The following is a 19,280-nucleotide window of genomic DNA, read 5'->3' as shown; positions in this document are numbered from 1 at the left end:
TTTAATAACTCATAGTATTCTCCTGGATTTAGAATGTTTTTAAAATTGAAAACTTTCAACTTCAAGGGGTAGCAAATGACTTCTGGTAGCTAGTTTTGCATGAGAAGTTCAAGTTCCTTTAAAATGTGGGAAATTATCGTTGAAAACGTAACTTACCAATGTCATGCAAGTTTGTGGAAGAATCAGGTCCAGGATGCTTGGTACATCGCCCATTTTACTCTGCTTGAACTTTTGAAGATGCTGAATTTGGGCTCTCCAGTTGCATCATGCAAGTCTTAAAGAATGTGGTTTATGATCCAGAAATCTAGGTTTTATTAAGACTTCAAGAGCAAAGATATGTTGTAACTTAAACCAGTAAATAAAGAGTTACCTGGCATTTAACTCATAAATCATTCAAAAGAAACACATTCTTATGTACACCACTTTGGAAATTCCTTATTCACCCAGAGACAAAGAAGGAATGATTTCATATTTCTTCAAATCACAGAATCATGTAGTCAATAGTATAGTCTTTACTCTGGCTTAAGAGGAACGTTTTGCCTGGTAGCAGTTAAGCAATAGTGAAGAATGTTGCTTGGGTGCCTGTTGTTCACAAATAGCTTTTTCTCTGATGTAATGGAAAATAAGTGATGTAGCATAGAATTTTCCTAAAAATGTATCATTGTTATCTGTGCACAATACAGAATGTGAGCAATGTCCTCACTGAACAATGATGAGATTGTTTTGTTTCATCATTATCTTGTGTTGTAAATATTTACACTGTTTGAGAAACACAGGCTTTTGTTGTCTTCAGCGTAAATTTATGCATTTTTTTTTAATAGCCTTCATTGATTTTTTTTAAGATAAAAATACAGAGCATTGTTTTGCTGGATTTCAGAATTGATTTAGAGTTTCATGAACCCTGAAAGGATTATAGTAGAGAATGGGAAGTGATCGTAAATTATCCATAGGTGTTACGTTATACCAGGTGGACTTGTATACTAGACTAGAAATTTTCCTGCAAATATATGTTGGTGGTTTATACATTATATTAATATCTCCATCTTTCCATTTGATTATAACCTTCATTAATATTTTCTTTTAAAAACCATCTATCGTCATCATTGCCAAATCATAACAATCATGTGTGCATTTTTGTCAGTAGATTTGCTGTTATTCTGGAGGTCTGGGGTGTTGCTTGTCCTTCTCATCAGTTGCTCTCTTTCCCTGGCATGTCATAGTTTTGTGGATTTTGGCTTTTGCCCATGAAAAGCGGGGAGAGGAGTGTTTTTTTATATCCAGTGGATGTACTGTGGACCCTTCTGTGCTAATTGCAGGGGACCAACTGCGGCAATCCTGGTGCGCTGTTCCCAAGCCTGTGTTCACAGTAATCTGACCTTTTTTGTTTTCCTTTTAAATTAAGAATTTCAAATTGTATGAAACTCACCACCATTCTCTTTAACCATTCCTGTGGGTTAGTAAGGAAAAGATGCAGTGTGCGCACTGCGATGACATTGGCGTAGGTTACTGCTGTGCAATGCTTTTAGACATGTAATGAAGAAGGAAGAACAGCTTTTCTCAAAAACCATAGCAATAAGCATGGTGCTGTGGCATGTTGTTTTCTGACAATGAATGTATGAATATGCAGGTTGGCTTCACTGCAAAATTGAAGGGAAGAATGCTTCTTCTGGAGAGGGGCATTAATTTATCAGAAAGCCAGTCTCTACTCATTGTGGGAGTTGATGGGATCATGGCTAAGAGTGGTAACAAGGCAAGTCCCATACGTGCTGTGATATTACATCCTGCTTGCAGCAAAACTGTCAAGACTTGCAGCTTGCGGCATGATTCCTGTGCTAGACCTGCTCTGTTTAGAAGCACCTCTGGGCAGGAAGATGTGTTTAATGTGAAGGGGTGAGGTGAAATGGTGATTATCTAGGCGAAAGAACGAGTGGCACCTCCTTATGCAAATGCATTTGGAAACTCAGTGGAGCCGGTAGAACAACTTGCTGGTGAGAAGGCGGCAGCCCTGGCTGTTGACCTCGCCCAGGCCCCCACCATTAGGGCTTCTCAGTGTAGAGAATGGAACTTCAGTTTTAACTCTGGGTTTTTTTGTTTGTTTGTTATAGTTAGAGACTGTCCCAGGAATTATTGCTGATGATGTTATGGACTGTATCATCAACAAATATACAAAGGGAGTACTTAAACATGTGTGTTACCTAGCAGATCGCTGATGTAGTTAGAGGTTTTGCCTCTGTAGCAGGGCTTACAGCCCGTGTGTGTGTGTGGAGAGCACCGGGTGCTTTGTTCTTTCCACAGGACATCAGGAATAATCACTGATGCTTGTGGTGCAGGTAAATTGCTATTAGTTGCTATAAGGGGAAAAAAAGTGATTTACTTTTTCTCAAGAGACTGTAATGACTAAATTATTTTGTTATCTGAACAGAGGGAAGTGACATTTGTTTTCTTCTGGATGCTACCAAGCTCTAGTTCATTGTTGCACTGAGCAGCTGATTTGCTTTGAAGGGGACAGAGTTTAAAGAATCTGTTTTTCAGAGGTGCAGATCCCGCTCAGCTTCCATTGAAATCAAGGGAGGGAGTTGCTAAGAGCTCTGTGATCACTGTTTATTATTGCTGCAGTTTTAACAGCTTGCTTGTGTAGTTGTATTATGTTTGTAAAAACCATCATATTCTTATTTTGAGAGGAGTCAGCCTCTCAGCCAAAGCTGACAGATAGCTCTTTTTCTATATGTGTTGTGTGTAGTCTACAGCTGTATATTTCTGTATATTGAGAAGCTTTCAAAGGGAACATGCAGAAGGATCTCTTGTCCACTTTCAAAGCCTTTCTTTTGATTTCAACTAAATAACATGATTTTAAAAAAAAAAAAAAACATTATTAGAAGAAAAATAGTTTTAAGTCTTGAAGCTGATTATTTTTAGGACACTAGCAGGTGGAGGAAAGAAGGAACTGAGATAATAAAGGGAGAAGCTGCAGCTGAGCTAGTAAACAATGCAAGATATATGGGCAGAGGCATAGCTGTAAATAGCAGTAATCCAGAAGTATATCTGCCTGGTCTGAGTACAAGGATTCTTTTCACTTCTAACACTGTACTAGCCCTGAAATGTGAAAGGTACTGCGGGGAAGGAAGTGTTAGTTTCTCTCCCTTAAGCTCCCTTGATTAGATTTGTTTGTTGAGTTAACAAATACATGTGAAGTGCGTGAGGCTTGATGACATCTCCTAAATAATGCTGTTAACAAAGTAGTGATTAAGCTACAGTAAAACAAAATGAAACGCAGATGCAGGATCCTCTTTTTGAAAATGCACATCTGTCATCTCTGGAAAAGGATTATGTAAGCTACATTAGTAGAGGAGGAGTCCGGATAAGCTCAAAATAAAATAAATAAAAGCTTCAAACTGGAGCCAACACAAGCTAATAGGATTGGAAATATTTGCAAATATGGAAAATGTAGTGAACAGAAAGTAGGCATAAGCTATATCCAGCTGAAATGCCAGGGTACATAAGCAAAGTTAAGATGCACACAGGAATTTGCTAAAATCACTGGATGAGGGCTTCTGTTACCTTCAGAACAACAACAACAAAAAACCCAGACTCAAAGAATTATTTTTTTTTAATGGGGCTTTGAGATTTCACATCAAGACCTCTGTCAGAAAAACAACTCCAGAGCTGTGTTATTAGATTATTTCAGATCTCGCTAGAGGAAAGTAAGCCAGCTGATAGAGACGTTACACCATCTAGCAGCAGTCAGAGGTTTCTTCAGAGCGTTTCCATTCTTGTTTGGGTTGGTCAGGTTTCGTGCTGTGTAGAGGGGAATTTTCAGAAGATCAGAGTTCACAGCAGCCTCAGGGCAGCGCTTTCCAGCCTGCAGCTGGTAGGTCCCCTGAAGTCCACAGACGGCATCCCTTCCATGGCAGGATTGTCAGGGCATCGCACAGCGCTGCCGTGTCTGGATTATCTGGACAGCAGCGATCTGTTGCTTTATTTTTAACCTGTCCACCCCTCCAAAAGATTATCAGACCATTGACCTATGTGATGCATCATCAGTGATGCTCACTGTCATTAATGGGGGCTAGCAGAGTTGAAGAAAGGTGTAAGAAAACCTTGGGGCAGAGAGGAAAAACTCACAGGTGAAATTCCCTTCTGTTAGTGACTATCATCTTGCTTATACCACAAGTTCCAAGGTTTATCTTTCATACACATAAAGATAGATTCTTTTATAATCCAGAGTGCCTATTGTACTTTAAATAGGAAAACAACTGTGATACTTGGCTGCCGTGGTTTGTTTTTTTTTTTCCCCCTCCTATGAGTAATGTAAAGCATGTGTACACACTTACATACAACCTCAGGATGTTTTTCTTTTCGTAAGGCCTGTGTGCATCTGTAGCCAGTGTCACTACAGCTCCAGAGTTCCTTCTGAAGTTCTCCAGCATATGCTGTGAATAGTGAATACAGTGAACTTTCTGAAGTGTAAATGAACTAATAAAATCTGCAGTTCATACTGCATGTTTTTTAGATTCTGGCAGATACCAAACCACAGACAGGAAACCATGATTTGTGCTGACGTGCCCATGTCTACGGGGGAATCTTGGGCAAAGAGCAGTTTAGCCTTTATTTTGAAATGTGTGATCGGCAGAGAAGCTGCAAAGCGTCGCAGGTTAGGGACGACAGAATAGTTTCCTCCACCTGGGTTCTTCTAATGGCAGATCTCATTGTAACAGTCCAGCAATTCACAGACTGTCAGGCTCATCTCATGGCTAATTTATGTTCTTGTTTTGTCAGTGGGGAAACTGAGGCCCTGATGGGGTGGATGATAGAAGTGGGGTTTCAAATGGTCTCCCAGATGCTTCTGCTATAGTGAAGTTACCTGTTGTTGTTGGTTGTCCCCTCGCATGCACTTGATGCTGATAACCCAGAGGACCCTAATTTTCTGCTTCTGTTGCTGTCAGGAGACATACTGTTCAGGAGAAGGCCCTAGCCACCAGACCCAAGTCATGTCCCTGCTTTTCCTCCTTTTTTTCTTCTTGACTACCTTCAGACACAGTTTGTCTCATTTCCTCTAAATCTGACTGTTCTTGCTGCAGCTTCATGTTTCTAGCAACATAATGAGGACCCAGCTGATGTGATTGCAGGTGTCTGGCGTTTTTGGTTACTGTTTTGCCTGCCCTGCAGAAAGCAAAACTGGACTGCCTGGATGGGTGAAGTCTTAGCTCCACTGAGGATTCTCCTGTTGGCTCTGACGCTAGGATTTTGACCTCTTTTGTCTTTTGATTTGGCATTTGTTTTTGAAGGCTCTTTGCAACAGCAGTATTGCTGGAATCCATTTTGCAGGAACCAATGTGGCTATAGATAAGGGGAACAGCTTCAGGCTGTCCTCTGTCCTGGTGTTCCCATGTGCCCCATGCAGGAAACCTCCCTGGACAAGAGCAGTAGTCTGTACTTGTGGCTTAGTGACTGTTGGCAGCGCTGGTGAAGAATTCTCTAAAGGGCTCAGCTATGAAAACAAGCTTAACTTCAGTATTGTTTGCTGAATGCCCCAACTCCTAAGAGGTTTTCTTAAGTATTTTCCTCTGGTGAACAGTATGTGAACAGCCATGGAGGCTAGAGGAGGGCAGGATCCTTCCTCCTGCACAGGCAGATGGCCACCCTGCCCATGGGACCTGGTTGGTGCATGTGCTCTCTCTGTCCCTGTCTTGCCATCTCGTGACTACTGCAGCTTTCCAGGCAAAAAGGAGCTGGAAAGTCCTTCTGCCGTGAACAGACAGCATCTACACCAGTGGTCATGGGACTTCCCTTGCATGTGTGGTTTATGAACCAAATAGCACACGGGAGGAGGAAGCTGAGCCCTTATCTGCCACCTCTTGGATGAGTGTATTCAGCTGTTGGGTGGAGGTGCTGTAGCAAGGAAGATCCCTCACTTTGTGTGAGGGACTCCCTGAACATCTGACTGGAATCCTGAAGAGAAGGGAGTGTCTAGGAGCAGTCCCTCTGCCTTAGCATTTCTTCCCTGTGGGCCTTTTTGGCAGGTCCCCAGTTTGATGTGCTTGAAGCTTGGATCCCCCTTCACAGGTGCCAAACTCCTCACCCCTGGATTAGGGGGCACGTGATGTTACTTCAGCTGTGGAAAATGTCTTGGGGAGCTTGTCATAACTTGCCTTGTGTTGAGTGGCATTGCTTTTCTGGCATCCTTGTCTGTTTGCACTTGGTACTGCAGATGGACCGTTGACTCATGTAACTTTATCCTTTAATTAACACTGTGGTGTTAACGTGCTTCAGGTTGATAGGGACAGGATTTGAGTGTGTGTGTTGTTAGGGACCTTCCAGATTGGGGATGCTACAGTGTGGCATCTGGGTTTAGAGATTTTTCTAAGCCATCCTTGAACAAAGGCAGGCTTTACTAGAGCATCTGCCAGGCTTCTTTACCAGAGGAGGGCTGTTTCACATCATCTTTGAATATCTAATTGGATTATGTCTGCTGCTTGAGCTCTTTCAAAGAATTCTAACACATGCTGTCCTCGAAGTACCTGCAGAAAAACTGGTTCGACTTGTTTGTCATCATCAGAGGGGTTTAACTGTGTTTTCTAATAATTTTCTTGTTCTCGTTATGGTAATAACATGTCCTTGCCTGCAAGCCCTGAACCCTTTTTTGAGGAGGACACAGAGCAGGGTCCGTCTCCTTCCCCTTGGCTCAGCTATCACTGGCGTAGCACAGAACGTGTTATCTGGCATATTTTCATTGGAGCTTAACATTCTCTGGATTTCATTTCCTTATGTTTTCTTGGGAAAATACCTTCCCTTCCTGCTTTGTTTATTGCAGTTTGATATTCCTGTCTCAGACCACATTTCTCTCTCCTCTGGCTTGGGTCCTTTAGAGGATGAAGCTAAACAGGTGTGTGAAGGACACAGGAAGGTTTTGTGTTTTTTCTTTATGCTGTGATTCAGTAGTGCTGGTAAGTCCCATGTTTCCCTCTGTCCTCCAATAAGGAAATGTCCTTCTTGTTGATTGCTTATGCATGTAGTGTGTTTTATTTTTTAAAATCGGTGATGCTTAGAACTTAGGGAGGCATTGCCTTCAGAGCTTTCATGCATGCTTTATCATGCACCATCTTGGCATCTATGGAAGTAATATTAATCCTGACCATGTGTCAGCAAGGCTTCCAAATTTGGCTGAGCACTCTAATGGGCAGATAGCATCATCCAGCAAATGGAGTGTGTGATTGGGAAGCAGCAGGCATTGCCTGTATTTTGGTTTTCACTTGTAACTTGCTCTGTGACCTTTGATAACTCTTACCTCCTCAGTGCAAAAGAGGATACTGAATTATCATTCCTCATATAAAGTGCCTTGGGATATGTAATTTTTTTTTTTCCTTTTTTTGCCATCTACTCAAAAGCAGTCAAAAATTTGATCCTGTTTTCATTTTACACCACTGCAGTACTCTTCTGGAGTCTGATGGAATCAGAATCAGACAGACATCTTTTGCAGAATCAAAAACCTAGGAAACTTGGCCTATCTTTAAAACTTCCAGTTAATTAAATATTCAATTAAAAACGTGTGCAATATGAGTTAAGGATAGGCACTAAGTGCTAGGCTATACTACTTACAAAATGTTAAGCAACAAAATATATAGGGCACCTATCTATTCTCTGTTTTCTGTTTTCACAGATCCAAAAAGCAAACAAACAAAAAGTTGGTATGCTATGGAAACAGAAGAACAGTGCATCATCCAGTTGCCCTATTTAGTATAGTCTCTGCTGTGTTAATTCCCCTCTAATCCTTTCTTTAAACACAACTGATTGTGTCTCATTTGTGGCAGGTTATGTTCCAAATAAACACTCCGTGATCCTACATGTTTCAAAAAGCTTTTTATGTAATGTAACTTTGCTAATCTAATAAAAGGTATGGCTAATTATGCCTGCCTTTCAGATCACTGTTGCCCGTTTTGGCTAATTTATGTCTATCACTGTCCTTACTATGTGTAATGCTTCCTTGTTGTATTAGTAAAAGAAGGATAAAGTGTGTGTAGTCCAGTGGATTCCCAATTCGTAGTGAGGGATTTTGATTATATTATTCTCTGACAGCCTTAAGGAAGGAACAGTTTACATGATGCATTTTCCTGTTGCCAGCTGGTACATGTTTATATGAATGACAGGGGCCAAATGCAGGCCACTGAGTGTTTTTAACCAAAACTACAGCATGCAGCCTGATTCAGGATGATGTCCAAGCCCATTTGATCCAGTGTGATGGAGCTGGCAGTTTAGGAAACTGCCTGCGTGAGCTTTGGTCTGTGCACCTCCAGGTAGCACCCTGCCGCTGCTCAGCGTGGAGAGCTGCTCTTCCTCCTTCTCCCTATCGATGCAGACTTGAGCGTGATCCATGCCCTCTGGCTCCGTTCTTGGACCTCTTTCAGAACTGGTTGATAGTTTGCTAATTCAGTCATTTGCTTAAATTGTGCTCTGACCTGTCTAGTTCTTGCTGTTTAAAACTCCAGTGTCCAACCAATGCACCAAACTCTCTCCTGTTAAGGATCCGGACAGAAAATAAGAGGTGCATTTTGGTCCAACTGATGGCTTAGCTAAGCTTTGATTTAGAAGTTATTGCGTTTCAAGCTACTCTAACATAATCTATTATTTTTATTTTTTAGGTGCAAGGCCTGACAATGGCACGGAATGAGCACTGCCTTCGAGCCTCCTTCCTGTAAATGACAGGACCAAATAAGGCGGTGTGATGAACATGCCACTGCATCAAATCTCTGTCATTCCAGCTCAGGATGTTACCTCTTCCAGAGTCTCCAGGAGCAAGACCAAAGAAAAAGAGGAACAGGTACTGTCAGATATCCTTGATTTTTCACAGGAAGTTATCTAAGTATAAAAAGTTAGAGGTTATAAAATCAGACCTGATTCTATTCCAGAGTCCCAAGTCCTTGCATGACTGCTGCTTCTAGCAAAGATGAATGTTACTAAATCATCTCTTTATTCTCATATTGACTATTTTAAAGCAGCTGGCTGCAAAATTCTAGAACTTGTTGTTGAGTAATTTCTGCAAAATGCAAGCTACAACCTTCTATTTTGCATGAGAGTTCAAGGCAGATAGGGATTTTTGGGTGGTGGCTCTAACACTGTTGTTGCAGAAGCTGTTACAGGTGTATTTTACCTTTGTAAAAGAAAAATAGTATGGGGTGTGAACCCTTATATACAACCATGCATCCTGTTTTCCTTTGCTCTTAGCAACATCTAGTAGCCATGTTGTGGTTTGTATTGATTGGACTCTCACAAAGAAGGAAATACACACCCATGTGGATGCTTCCTGTGCAGTTTTCTGGAGACATGATTTGTGTTCTTAACTTGGGAGCATGTGTGTGAATGGAATCATTCTGAGGTCTTGTCCTAATGAGAACTGTAATGCAAAAATATCTGCAGTATCTATAAGTCTAATAGTATCTAATTAATAGGCTACTTAACAATTTTTAATAGCATACTGTGTCTAGTCTTCATGCCTCAACCTATTTATCCCTGGATTGTGTCCCAGCCCAAAGACCATACTTTCATGTACACTGTACTGAGCTTTACATTATCTATGAGATCCATCAAAACATCTTTGTGGTTTTTTAGCTTTACTGTAACATAAAATGAGGTCAACATTCACATTATGGTACAACTGCAGGGCTTGTTTTGTGGACTGCTCAGTAGTGGTTATTTCTGAGGAGATCTAGGGTGATACTGATTACAGGTAGGCTGTAGCCTAAGTATAAGGGACTAGAAAGGCACTGTCATGTTACAGAAAGGGATTCACTAAGATTAACTTCGGGTAGGCTAAAAGAAGTTGCTGCTTATGTGTTAAGATCATCTGCCCTGACTCCCCTTCTCACCTATCAGCTGTCTGAATTGCACCTACCAAAGTCACTGCTAAGTCAGTAAAAATAAATTGTCCCATTGTTGGTTTCTGGAGTCTTTTCCTTAATAACATCTTAAAATGGATTTTAGCCCTTCAGATTCTTAAACCATTAATTAATTAGGCTGAAACACTGCTGCTTTTGGTCGCCAAGACTAGACAAGAAGTTATCTTCATAGATGAGGTGCTCTAAATCCATAAAGCACTTTGTCTCAAGAGTCTGCTGGAATCTCTCACTTCCTGACTGTCACACGTAGTCGCTGTACGGACACCTCTCTAGGTAAGAGGGCTCTGCTGTTTCTTCCCTTCAGTCCCCTGCCGTATAGAAACCGTCTGTACTGAGAGTGAGTGAAACAGCCCCTCTGCGAAATGCAAGGCAGTGCTATGAGTTAAATACGCTCTCCTGGGGTGATGGCAATTACAAGGCTGATCAGATCAGAACAACTTGTGCTGACTCTGACCACGCAATGAGCCCATCAGCAGGAGTCTCCTGTGTCCTTCTAAACCTGTTCTTCATTTCTGACACAGCAACTTCAGTATTAACAAATCTGCCCTGTGTTTCCTCCACGATAACTAGTTGAAATTTTGATTATTGTTTCCCTTGCCAGGCTGCTGTTGCACTTTCATGCCTTGGGATGTTTGAAATGGAACAGAATATTTATTTAAATATGTGCAATATTGCAGAGGAAGTAATGGGGACTGGGACTATGCAAGCGATAGATTAGGCAAACCTGGAAACACTTCATGTTTCCCAAGTCTTGTCCTTCCTGTCTCTGTCAGCATATTCATACATCCCATAAGTGTCCTGTATTCTGCCAAAACCACAACTGGAACAGCTGGAGCGTTGAGTGAACTGCCTGCTGTCCTTGCTGCACAGCTGTACTGACACTGTGGCTGTTCGTGTGCATGTGAACCACAGCCTGGCCCTTGTATGCGCTTCCCTGCTCCTGCAAACTGCATTGCTTCTGGTGTTAACCTTTAATGCTGGATCTAAGAAATGAGCTGGAGAGCAGTCAAATTGTTAATGTGCTGACTTTGACTGATCCAGTTAAATTTTCATGTTGCATCAGTTAGGACATTCAAAGCTACGTGCTAGTCACAGTCCCTGTCAGCTCTTGGGTGCAATCGGAACCCGCTGGCCATGACTGTGAGTTTTGCCTGTATTTAAAATGTACAGTAAAGGGGAGATGTGGTGCAAGAGAAAGAAATTGTAGATTATCACTGCCATATTTTTAATCACTTTAAAATGCCTGTTTGAGATAGAAACCACTACAAGATAAAGAGCAGCATGTGGAGCAAGCATGATCCTACATTGAGAAAATCTTCTGAGAAGTTGTAGATTATTTTCGTGCCTTAGGTAACATCTACTGTACAAGAAAAGGACATCAGGTAAAACTGAGAAAGAAGGCATTTGCACTTCAGCTTTGTAAGTTTGGTACAAAGTCAGGGTAACTTTGGTACAAAGTCAGGGTAACTTCGGTACTCTCCTACTTCAGTTGCATAACTTTCCATTATGCAACACAGCTCACAGTTATTTCTTTGTGTTGTGGATGGCCTAGACACAGTTCTCATGGATTTCTGCAAAAACATATAATAATTTTTCAGGAGCAAGTGCAACTTTTCAGTTTGATTCAAGTGCCATGATTTTCTTGCCTTACCTTTACTATGCAGTAGAAGCACTCCTTACCTTTTCTATGTAGGAATAAGAGTAAGCACCTCAAACAAATGTATACACTATGGTCTTAAAATGTTTTGAGTTGTACAAAGCCACTTGCCAATCTGAACAAAATCAAACAAACCCCAAACCACATTCAAAACCAATATTACTACTTCAAAGATAAATATGTAGGTTTGCTTTGTAATATCAGGCTATGTTCTTAGCCCAAGTACATTGGCAGGTGTGTGCTCTGTAGATTGAGTAGACTCATGTATGTATCTCCTCTGTTACCAAGCTCTGCCTAAAGCCAAGGTGAATAAAGGTAGAGTGTCAACTAGCAGATGAAATTTTTTCTTGCTTTTGTTCTTGCTCTTTCAAAGTAGGCCTTTGCCTTGTCTGTCCCTGCATCCTGCATTGTAAGAAGTCCTTCACAGGAAAGGCACAAGAACAGCAGCAGAAAATGAAGTACCAATGTGCCTAGAGAGAGAACTTTGCCAGTCTGTGAAAAAATCAGTGTTTATCCTGTTCCCCAGAAGGAAGATACTTTTATATCCTGTTCTGTTATCTTCTCTGATTACGGATGTACTTAATTATCCGCATTTGTAGAAGAGGTGCAGAGGAAAAATTCTCAAGCTGAACAGTTCAGATCTCTTGCTGTTTCTTCTCTTTCGTGCTTCTGGTCAAGATGTAGCTCTTGTATTTCAGGTTAGGGCTTGACTGGATATAGTAATAGTTTTCCTTGCTACAAAAGCAAGTTTTCTGGGCTAATGATTTGTGACTAACAGTGAAGGACGCCAAGAAGTCCTTACCACATTTATAATTACAATCCAGTTTCTCAGATTGGGTGATCTATAGTCCCTAGGCATGCATCATGGCAGATTAACACGTAGATTCAATACCTTTGGAAGTCTGGGGCAAAAATCCTACTGCAGAGGTGATAAAAGGCAAAGCTCCTGCTTACCATTTCTGTTTTAAGTCCTCAGTGATATGTATAAATAGCAGAGCCTGGTAGATTCTGATTCAGGTAAGTGTAATTTTCAAGATCATAGAATCATAGAATGGTTAGGGTTGGAAGGGACCTTCAAAGGTCATCTAGCCCAACCCCTCTGCAAGGAGCAGGGACATCCCTGACTAGATCAGGTTGCACAGAGCCTCATCCAGCCTGGCCTACGTTTCCAGGGATGGGGCCTCCACCACCTTTCTGGGCAACCTGTTCCAGTGTTCTATAACTCGCATTGTAAAAAATTTTTTCCTAATTTCTAATCTAAATCTACCCCCCTCTATTTTAAAATAGCTGAAAATTGTGATTAACAGCAGTCTTTAATGAAACTTTGTCCATTTCCCCAGTAAAAATGGGAAAGGTCACAAAGGGATTACTACTCTTGCACTTAACTCAGATGAACTGTTAGCTTTAAGGGCTATTAATAACCATCATTAGCTTCTTATGTATCCTTCACTAGGAATAGCTTCATACTTACCTGATTTAAGGGAGAGTCATTCTATTGTTTGTGAGATGCTACAACCCCTCAGCCCCAGTTCGGTAGGTAACACACCAGCAGCAGTGTTACCTAACACATCCAAAAGCTAACAGCTCTGAGTATTTGCACTGGAAATGTGGAACCAATGCTGGCATGTGGTTGAGGTGTTGCTCTGGTTTTGTTTTGTTACAGCATTGACTATTTGAGGGCTTTGTGCCTCGCTTGCTGAAGCAGACAGGTGTGTACCACGAGTTCTTAGTAAATATTACTGCAGTGAGTGAAGCTCCTTGAGCAATAGCTTTTACACTGCTCTTCTGTTAATGTGTAACTTCTCAACTGTGGCCTCCTGTGCTATGATTTCCACACATCTCATAAGCGGATCAGGGATGGGTGTGTTTGAATGAGAGATCATGAGATATTGGTGCAAGTCATTTTGGGTGTGCAGTACTCTTTTCTTCTCAATGGTCTGGACCTGGGAAGCAATACTGAGTTGTCATCAAAGATCATGTAGCATTTATCACAGAAGCAGATGAATATTCTAGTCAAATTTAAACTTGCTAATTCAACTTGATCAACTGAAACTCCCTTCTGTCCTCTGCTCTAGAGAAACTATCTTCTTTTCTTCCAAGTGTGTAGTATTATTGACTGCTGTGTGCTCAGCAGAGCTGCTATAATAATCTCAAACATCTCCAGGTACTTCTCAAAGCTGTCATCTTGGAGATACTATGACTGTCTAATTTGTCTAGATGAAATTACAGGCCAGTCAGTCTCACCTCTGTACCTGACAAGGTCATAGAGTAGATCCTCCTGGAAAATAAGGAGGTGACTAATGACAGCCAACACGACTTCACTAAGGGCAAATTGTGCGCGACCAATTTGGTGGCCTTTTGTGACGGGGTTACAGCACTGGTGGATAAGGGATGACCAGCTGACATCATCTACCTGCACTTGTGCAAAGCATTTGACACTGTCCCACACGACATCCTAGTCTCTAAATTGGAGAGACATGGATGTGACAGACTGACCACTCGGTGGATAAGGAATTGGCTGGATGGTTGCGCTCAAAGAGTCGTGGTCAACAGCTCAATGTCTGAGTGGAGACCAGTGACGAGTGGTGTTCTTCAGGGGTCGATACTAGGACCAGCCCTGTTTAACATCTTTGTCAGCGACATGGATAGTGTGATAGAGTGCACTCTCAGCAAGTCTGGCGATATCACCAAGCTCTTTGGTGCCATCGACACACTAGAAGAGAGGGATGCCATCCAGAGGGACCTTGACAGGCTGGAAAGGTGGGCCTGTGCAAACCTCATGAAGTTCAACCAGGCCAAGTGCAAGGTCCTGCACATGGGTAGGGGCAATCCCAAGCACAAATACAGGCCGGGCAGGGAATGGATTGAGAGCAGCCCTGAGGAGGAGGACTTGCGGGTACTGGTGGATGAGAAGCTCAACGTGAGCCGGCAATGCGCCCTTGCGGCCCAGAAGGCCAACCGCATCCTGGGCCGCATCAAAAGAAGCATGGCCAGCAGGTTGAGGGAGGTGATTCTGCCCTTCTACTCTGCTCTGGTGAGACCCCACCTGGAGTACTGCATCCAGTTCTGGAGCCCCCAACATAAGAAGGACGTGGACCCATTGGAGCGAGTCCAGAGGAGGGCCATGAAGATGATAAAAGGGCTGGAGCACCTCTCGTATGAGGACAGGCTGAGAGAGTTGGGGCTGTTCAGCCTGGACCTTATAGTGGTCTTCCAATAGCTAAAGGAGGCCTACAAGAAAGCTGAGGAGAAACTCTTTAGCAGGACCTGTTGTGATAGGACAAGGGGTAATGGTTTTAAAATAGAAGGGGGCAGATTCAGACTGGATAGAAGGACAAAATTTTTTTACAGTGAGGGCGGTGGACCACTGGAACAGGTTCCCCAGAGAGATGGTAGATGCTCCATCCCTGGAAACATTCGTGTCCCTACTCCTTGCAGGGAGGTTGGACTAGGTGACCTTTAAAGGTCCCTTCCAACCCTAACTATTCTATGAAATTATGGTGAGAGAAGTATGCGGTGCTGCATCTTGCTAAATTTCTTTTGCCTTCTTGATGATCTTTTGCATCCTCTAACAGGAAAGGCACTGTGGCCTATTGATTCAAATAAGCCACATCTTACTGGAAAAGCAGGACTTGAGGAAGGAAAAAAAAAAACCCAATAGATGTATTTGAAATAGTTTTTAGTCACAGATCAGTAGCACAATATAAAGGTGCATGCTTTGTGTTATTGAATCCAGTGTGACACTTTGAGAGCTATTATATTGTTTTTAAGGTACAGAAGCACTCAGTGACCTTTTCCATTCACTTTTTGGACTTTGAGCTGTGAATATGGGCTCTGACTGGCCAAACTTGGTCTAAATACTCAGGCGTTTGTAAGGCTGTGAGTGTGTGTTTGGTTTTGTTTGCCCGTTGAACCAAATCGTTTGTTAAGCAGCCAGGCTGCAAATCCTTTGAGAATTTCACCCCTTATTATTTTCATACTGATATTTGTGTGTTTATGTGTAGCTATGTCATATATTAGTGCTAGGCTTGGCATTTTTCCTTTAAATTTGCTTTGTATAGAAACTTGTTAACTATGGAGGAGTTCTTGTTTGAATGTCCTTTAATTCTTCCATAGGAAGCAGAATGTCTCCTGCTGTACTGCTTATAAGCTTAGCCACAAAATGGGAATTGCGGAGTCCTTTCCTAACAGTTCAAACCTTGGCTTTTACCTAGCGTGTTTTTCAATGAATCATAAAGTATTTCTCAGATAAAGTTAATGTCACACTTCCCGCTTTTTAAAAAGTAGTAATTAGACAATTTTTTGACAGAGTAAGACAAGCTGTGACAGAAGCACCCCTGAAGAGCTGCAGTGAAAATGCTCTCACTTCTGCAGTCTGGGAGCAGGTAGGAATGTTTCCCAGACCTCATCATCTGAGAGTACGCCAGATGACTGAGACAATTGTAACATTCTTCTGAATTGTATCCCTGCAGCGATGCTGTCATGCTGAGAACATGGTATTTCCATGGCTGATTTCTGAGCTAAAACAGACATTTTAGGACGTGTCTGTGTAGGAGCAGGTATCTGAACTAACTCCCACTCCAATACCTTTAGCAGATAAACAGTCTAGTGAGGAGCACTAAGTAAACAGGAAAATTGCTTGAGAAGCTGCTTCACACCAAATGCCTGTCTTTTCTCCATGTGTGCATTTGTATACACTTGAACACCGCCCTGCTTGTGATCTCTCCTTTTTGTTATTAGTTGTTCTTGTGCCTGTCAAAGCAACTTAACTGTTACTTGCATCAAACCCTTCCTGGGCATAGCACTTTGCAGTTGCTGTTGGGTGCCCCTGCAAACATGCTCTCGCAGGGCATTGCCTATTTCTTTACTTCTATAAAATGTCTTGGTGTCTGGCAGTGGTGTGAGTGCCTGAGGTGCTCCTTCTGCCCTTGCCTGCCAGCCTTCTCCCCTGGGCCATCGTTCCTGCCCCTTGCTAGCTTCAGGGCTTTCTTCTCTCCCATGTGTTCCTGGCAAGAACACCACTAACGTCCCCTTCTGTGTGGTACCTGGAAAACTGGCAAGAAGCACGCAGAGTGCAGCCAGGCCTGGATTAAACCAGTGGTTTGGAATTTGGGATTTGTTTGTCTCTTACTGCCTGCTAGATGGTGTTGGGCAAGTCCCTTGGGTGCCTGTGCAGTCCTTCCTCCCATCTGTGACTGCTGCCTAGCCTTGTGAAGGGCTTCTGGTGTATGGATAAAAGCTGAGCAGCTGGAAGAGTTTGTCACTGGGTCCTTTGAGATGGCTGCTTTGCCAGAGCCCAACTCTGCAGCTGGTTCTGCTAAGCTGGCCCAAAGCTCTGCTGCAGAATGTGGTGGGATGCATGGAGAGCAGAGGGGTCTTTCTCCTGCAGGTAGGCATTGCTTGATCTCGGTTGTGGTGAACGTGCAAAATGCTGTGACCTTCCCAAATCCATTCTGCTTTTTTAGCACTTGGGTGCAGGATGGGAAGCTGGTCCTCTCGAGCCCTGCTCTTGGAAGCCAGAGCATGCTGCTTCCCAGCAAACCTTGATGGAGGGGGAGAGAGAGGAGGCAGAAAGTGGGAGGGAGCTGCTCCTGCTTGAGCGGTTCTAACAAAAAAAAAGTTGGATCACGCTGTTTGATTCTGCATTGTGTTTGTCTTGGAGTGTGTACAGCATGTGTGCGTGAGGAAAGGAGCAGATGGCTTCTGAGTGGAGATGAATTACGAAAGGCAAATTGCGGGAAGTGGTTTCTGAGAGAGATTTGAAGGAGAAGAGGAGAAAACCCTTTCTTTCAAAATTTCAGTAAACATTATAAAAACAGTGATTGATGTAACAGCAGAATTTTATTTTATGTAGTGATGCTTCAGAGAAGAAACTTTGGGAGTTTCAGGTTTTGCTGTTTGCTTGTAATCAGACTCATTTATATACAATCTCTGTTTTGATTTTATCTGCTTACTGCCTGTGAACTCCTTGCTTTAGAGTCTCAAGACCAGAAACTTTGAGTTAATTATTACGATCTGTAGCTCTTGCATTAACCTGAATTTTTAAACCACCTCTCCGATATTAACACAGTCTTAGTCGAGCTTTCACTAGCAGTTCACTTGAACAAACTGAGAGTCATTCTTTGAAAAATGTTATTTTCTAAAAGAAGTGCTGGTGCTGCTTAATTAGCCAAGTATGTTTTGGTGGTGGTGTTTTGCAGGTCTGTTGATGTTTGTCAGGTATGTCAAATGTGCAACAGCTTTCCATAAAGGGAACTTTGGATCTGAGCTCATGAGTTTAGAGTTTATATTTTTTTTATTTCCTGGCAAAAGCATGCTTGCTTGTTTGCTTTCTGACGAGAAGTGTGTGTCAGCCATGATCCCACAGTGAGCTGTACGTGCATATAAATAGCTGTGTCGGTGCACAGTGCCACTGAAATCATCGCAGCTCCACAAAGACGTGAGTCAAGGCCCTGATTGTACTTTGCAGTGATTTTCATCATCCAGTGATATACTGTTTCTTTAAAGTGATGCTGTCAGGTTCCTGCAAACTGATTTTTGAAGTTATTTGTTTATTAAAGGTAATTTCTGTAAATGAGCGAAACCAGAAGTACAGGGTTTTTTCCTCCTATAGGATGTTTTGCCTCATGCACTGATACATAGTGAGTGACTTTGTTGGTTTGCTCTTTCAGGCAGGTGTGTTTCTTTACCTGGTGAAATACTTAAAGTACATTGCATTTTGTATTGGTTTGGGCTTGTTTTTGCTTTGTTTAGGGTTGTTTGTTTTTTTTTTTTTTTGAGAGAAGAACAAAGACTAACAATTCTGCCAAGGAGGCATGCTGTGATGTACTACCCTTAAAGTAAACTTCAGAGTTTTTAAAACTCTGTCTAGCTGCCAAGTTGCTGATTTCCCTTTAAACCCTGCACTCCAGTAGTTTAAAGGTTTAACTTTTGAGAAGCTATATATAGGCTTAGATTTGCACCCCTGACCTTAGGTAATTCTGCTTGGCCTTTAAGAATTCTTGATGAGGGCAGAGGAAAGTTATTATTTAGAAATTGCTCCACTATGCTTTGCTGAAATCTAAGCCTTTAGGAGTACAGCCTTCCGAGTCAATAGTCCTCACACCTAGAAACAAAATCCACCTTTGGGATCCGTTCAGCTTCTCTTGGTCCCAGAAGTGATGGTCTCTCATCTGCTACTAAACGTGTTTCTCTTTGCTCCTGTTCTGGGTATTTGCTTATGGGTATTTTTCATGACAGCCACAACTCAAAACACGCTTTTATTACTGAGCAAGCGCAAGTGGATGTTCCATGAGGTCAGTGGCTGACATTCAGAATTTCATTTTCTAGGAGTCAAGAACTTCAAAAACAAAGGGAAGAATGGGATCATCTGTTTCTGCAGGTTTACGTTTTTTTACAACCCAGTTCTCTCTTACTGTAAATAAACACTACTTTGTTTATGCAAATCATAGAATCATAGAATAGAATCATAGAATAGTTAGAGTTGGAAGGGACCTTCAACGGTCATCTAGTCCAACCCCCCTGCAAGAAGCAGGGACATCCCTGACTAGATCAGGTTGCTCAGAGCCCCATCCAGCCTGGCCTTGAACGATTCCAGGGATGGGGCATCCACCACCTCTCTGGGCAACCTGTTCCAGTGCTCTACAACTCTCATTGTAAAAAATTTTTTTCTCATATCTAATCTAAACCTACCTCCTTCTAATTTAAACCCATTACCCCTTGTTCTATCACAA

At 42.2% G+C, this 19,280-nt stretch overlaps 1 protein-coding gene across 5 annotated transcripts in view; it reads left to right on the top strand.

Annotated features, from left to right (window-relative positions):
* MARCHF8 (membrane associated ring-CH-type finger 8) overlaps positions 1 to 19,280 on the top strand; it is a 106,502-nt gene that overhangs the window by 16,036 nt on the left and 71,186 nt on the right. For all 5 annotated transcript variants that reach the window (XM_086752803.1, XM_086752807.1, XM_086752805.1 and 2 more), the window contains exon 2: positions 8,637 to 8,815. In XM_086752803.1, the coding sequence (XP_086608929.1) occupies positions 8,720 to 8,815 (96 nt within the window). In that variant the 5' untranslated portion in view covers positions 8,637 to 8,719. The remainder of the gene's footprint in view (positions 1 to 8,636; positions 8,816 to 19,280) is intronic.

The sequence above is a fragment of the Chlamydotis macqueenii genome, chromosome 7 (genome assembly GCF_036417535.1).
Source record: "Chlamydotis macqueenii isolate bChlMac1 chromosome 7, bChlMac1.mat, whole genome shotgun sequence".
Classification (NCBI taxonomy): domain Eukaryota; kingdom Metazoa; phylum Chordata; class Aves; order Otidiformes; family Otididae; genus Chlamydotis; species Chlamydotis macqueenii.
Note: the sequence above shows the minus strand (reverse complement) of the source record. Positions and strands in the feature narration are given on the sequence as shown.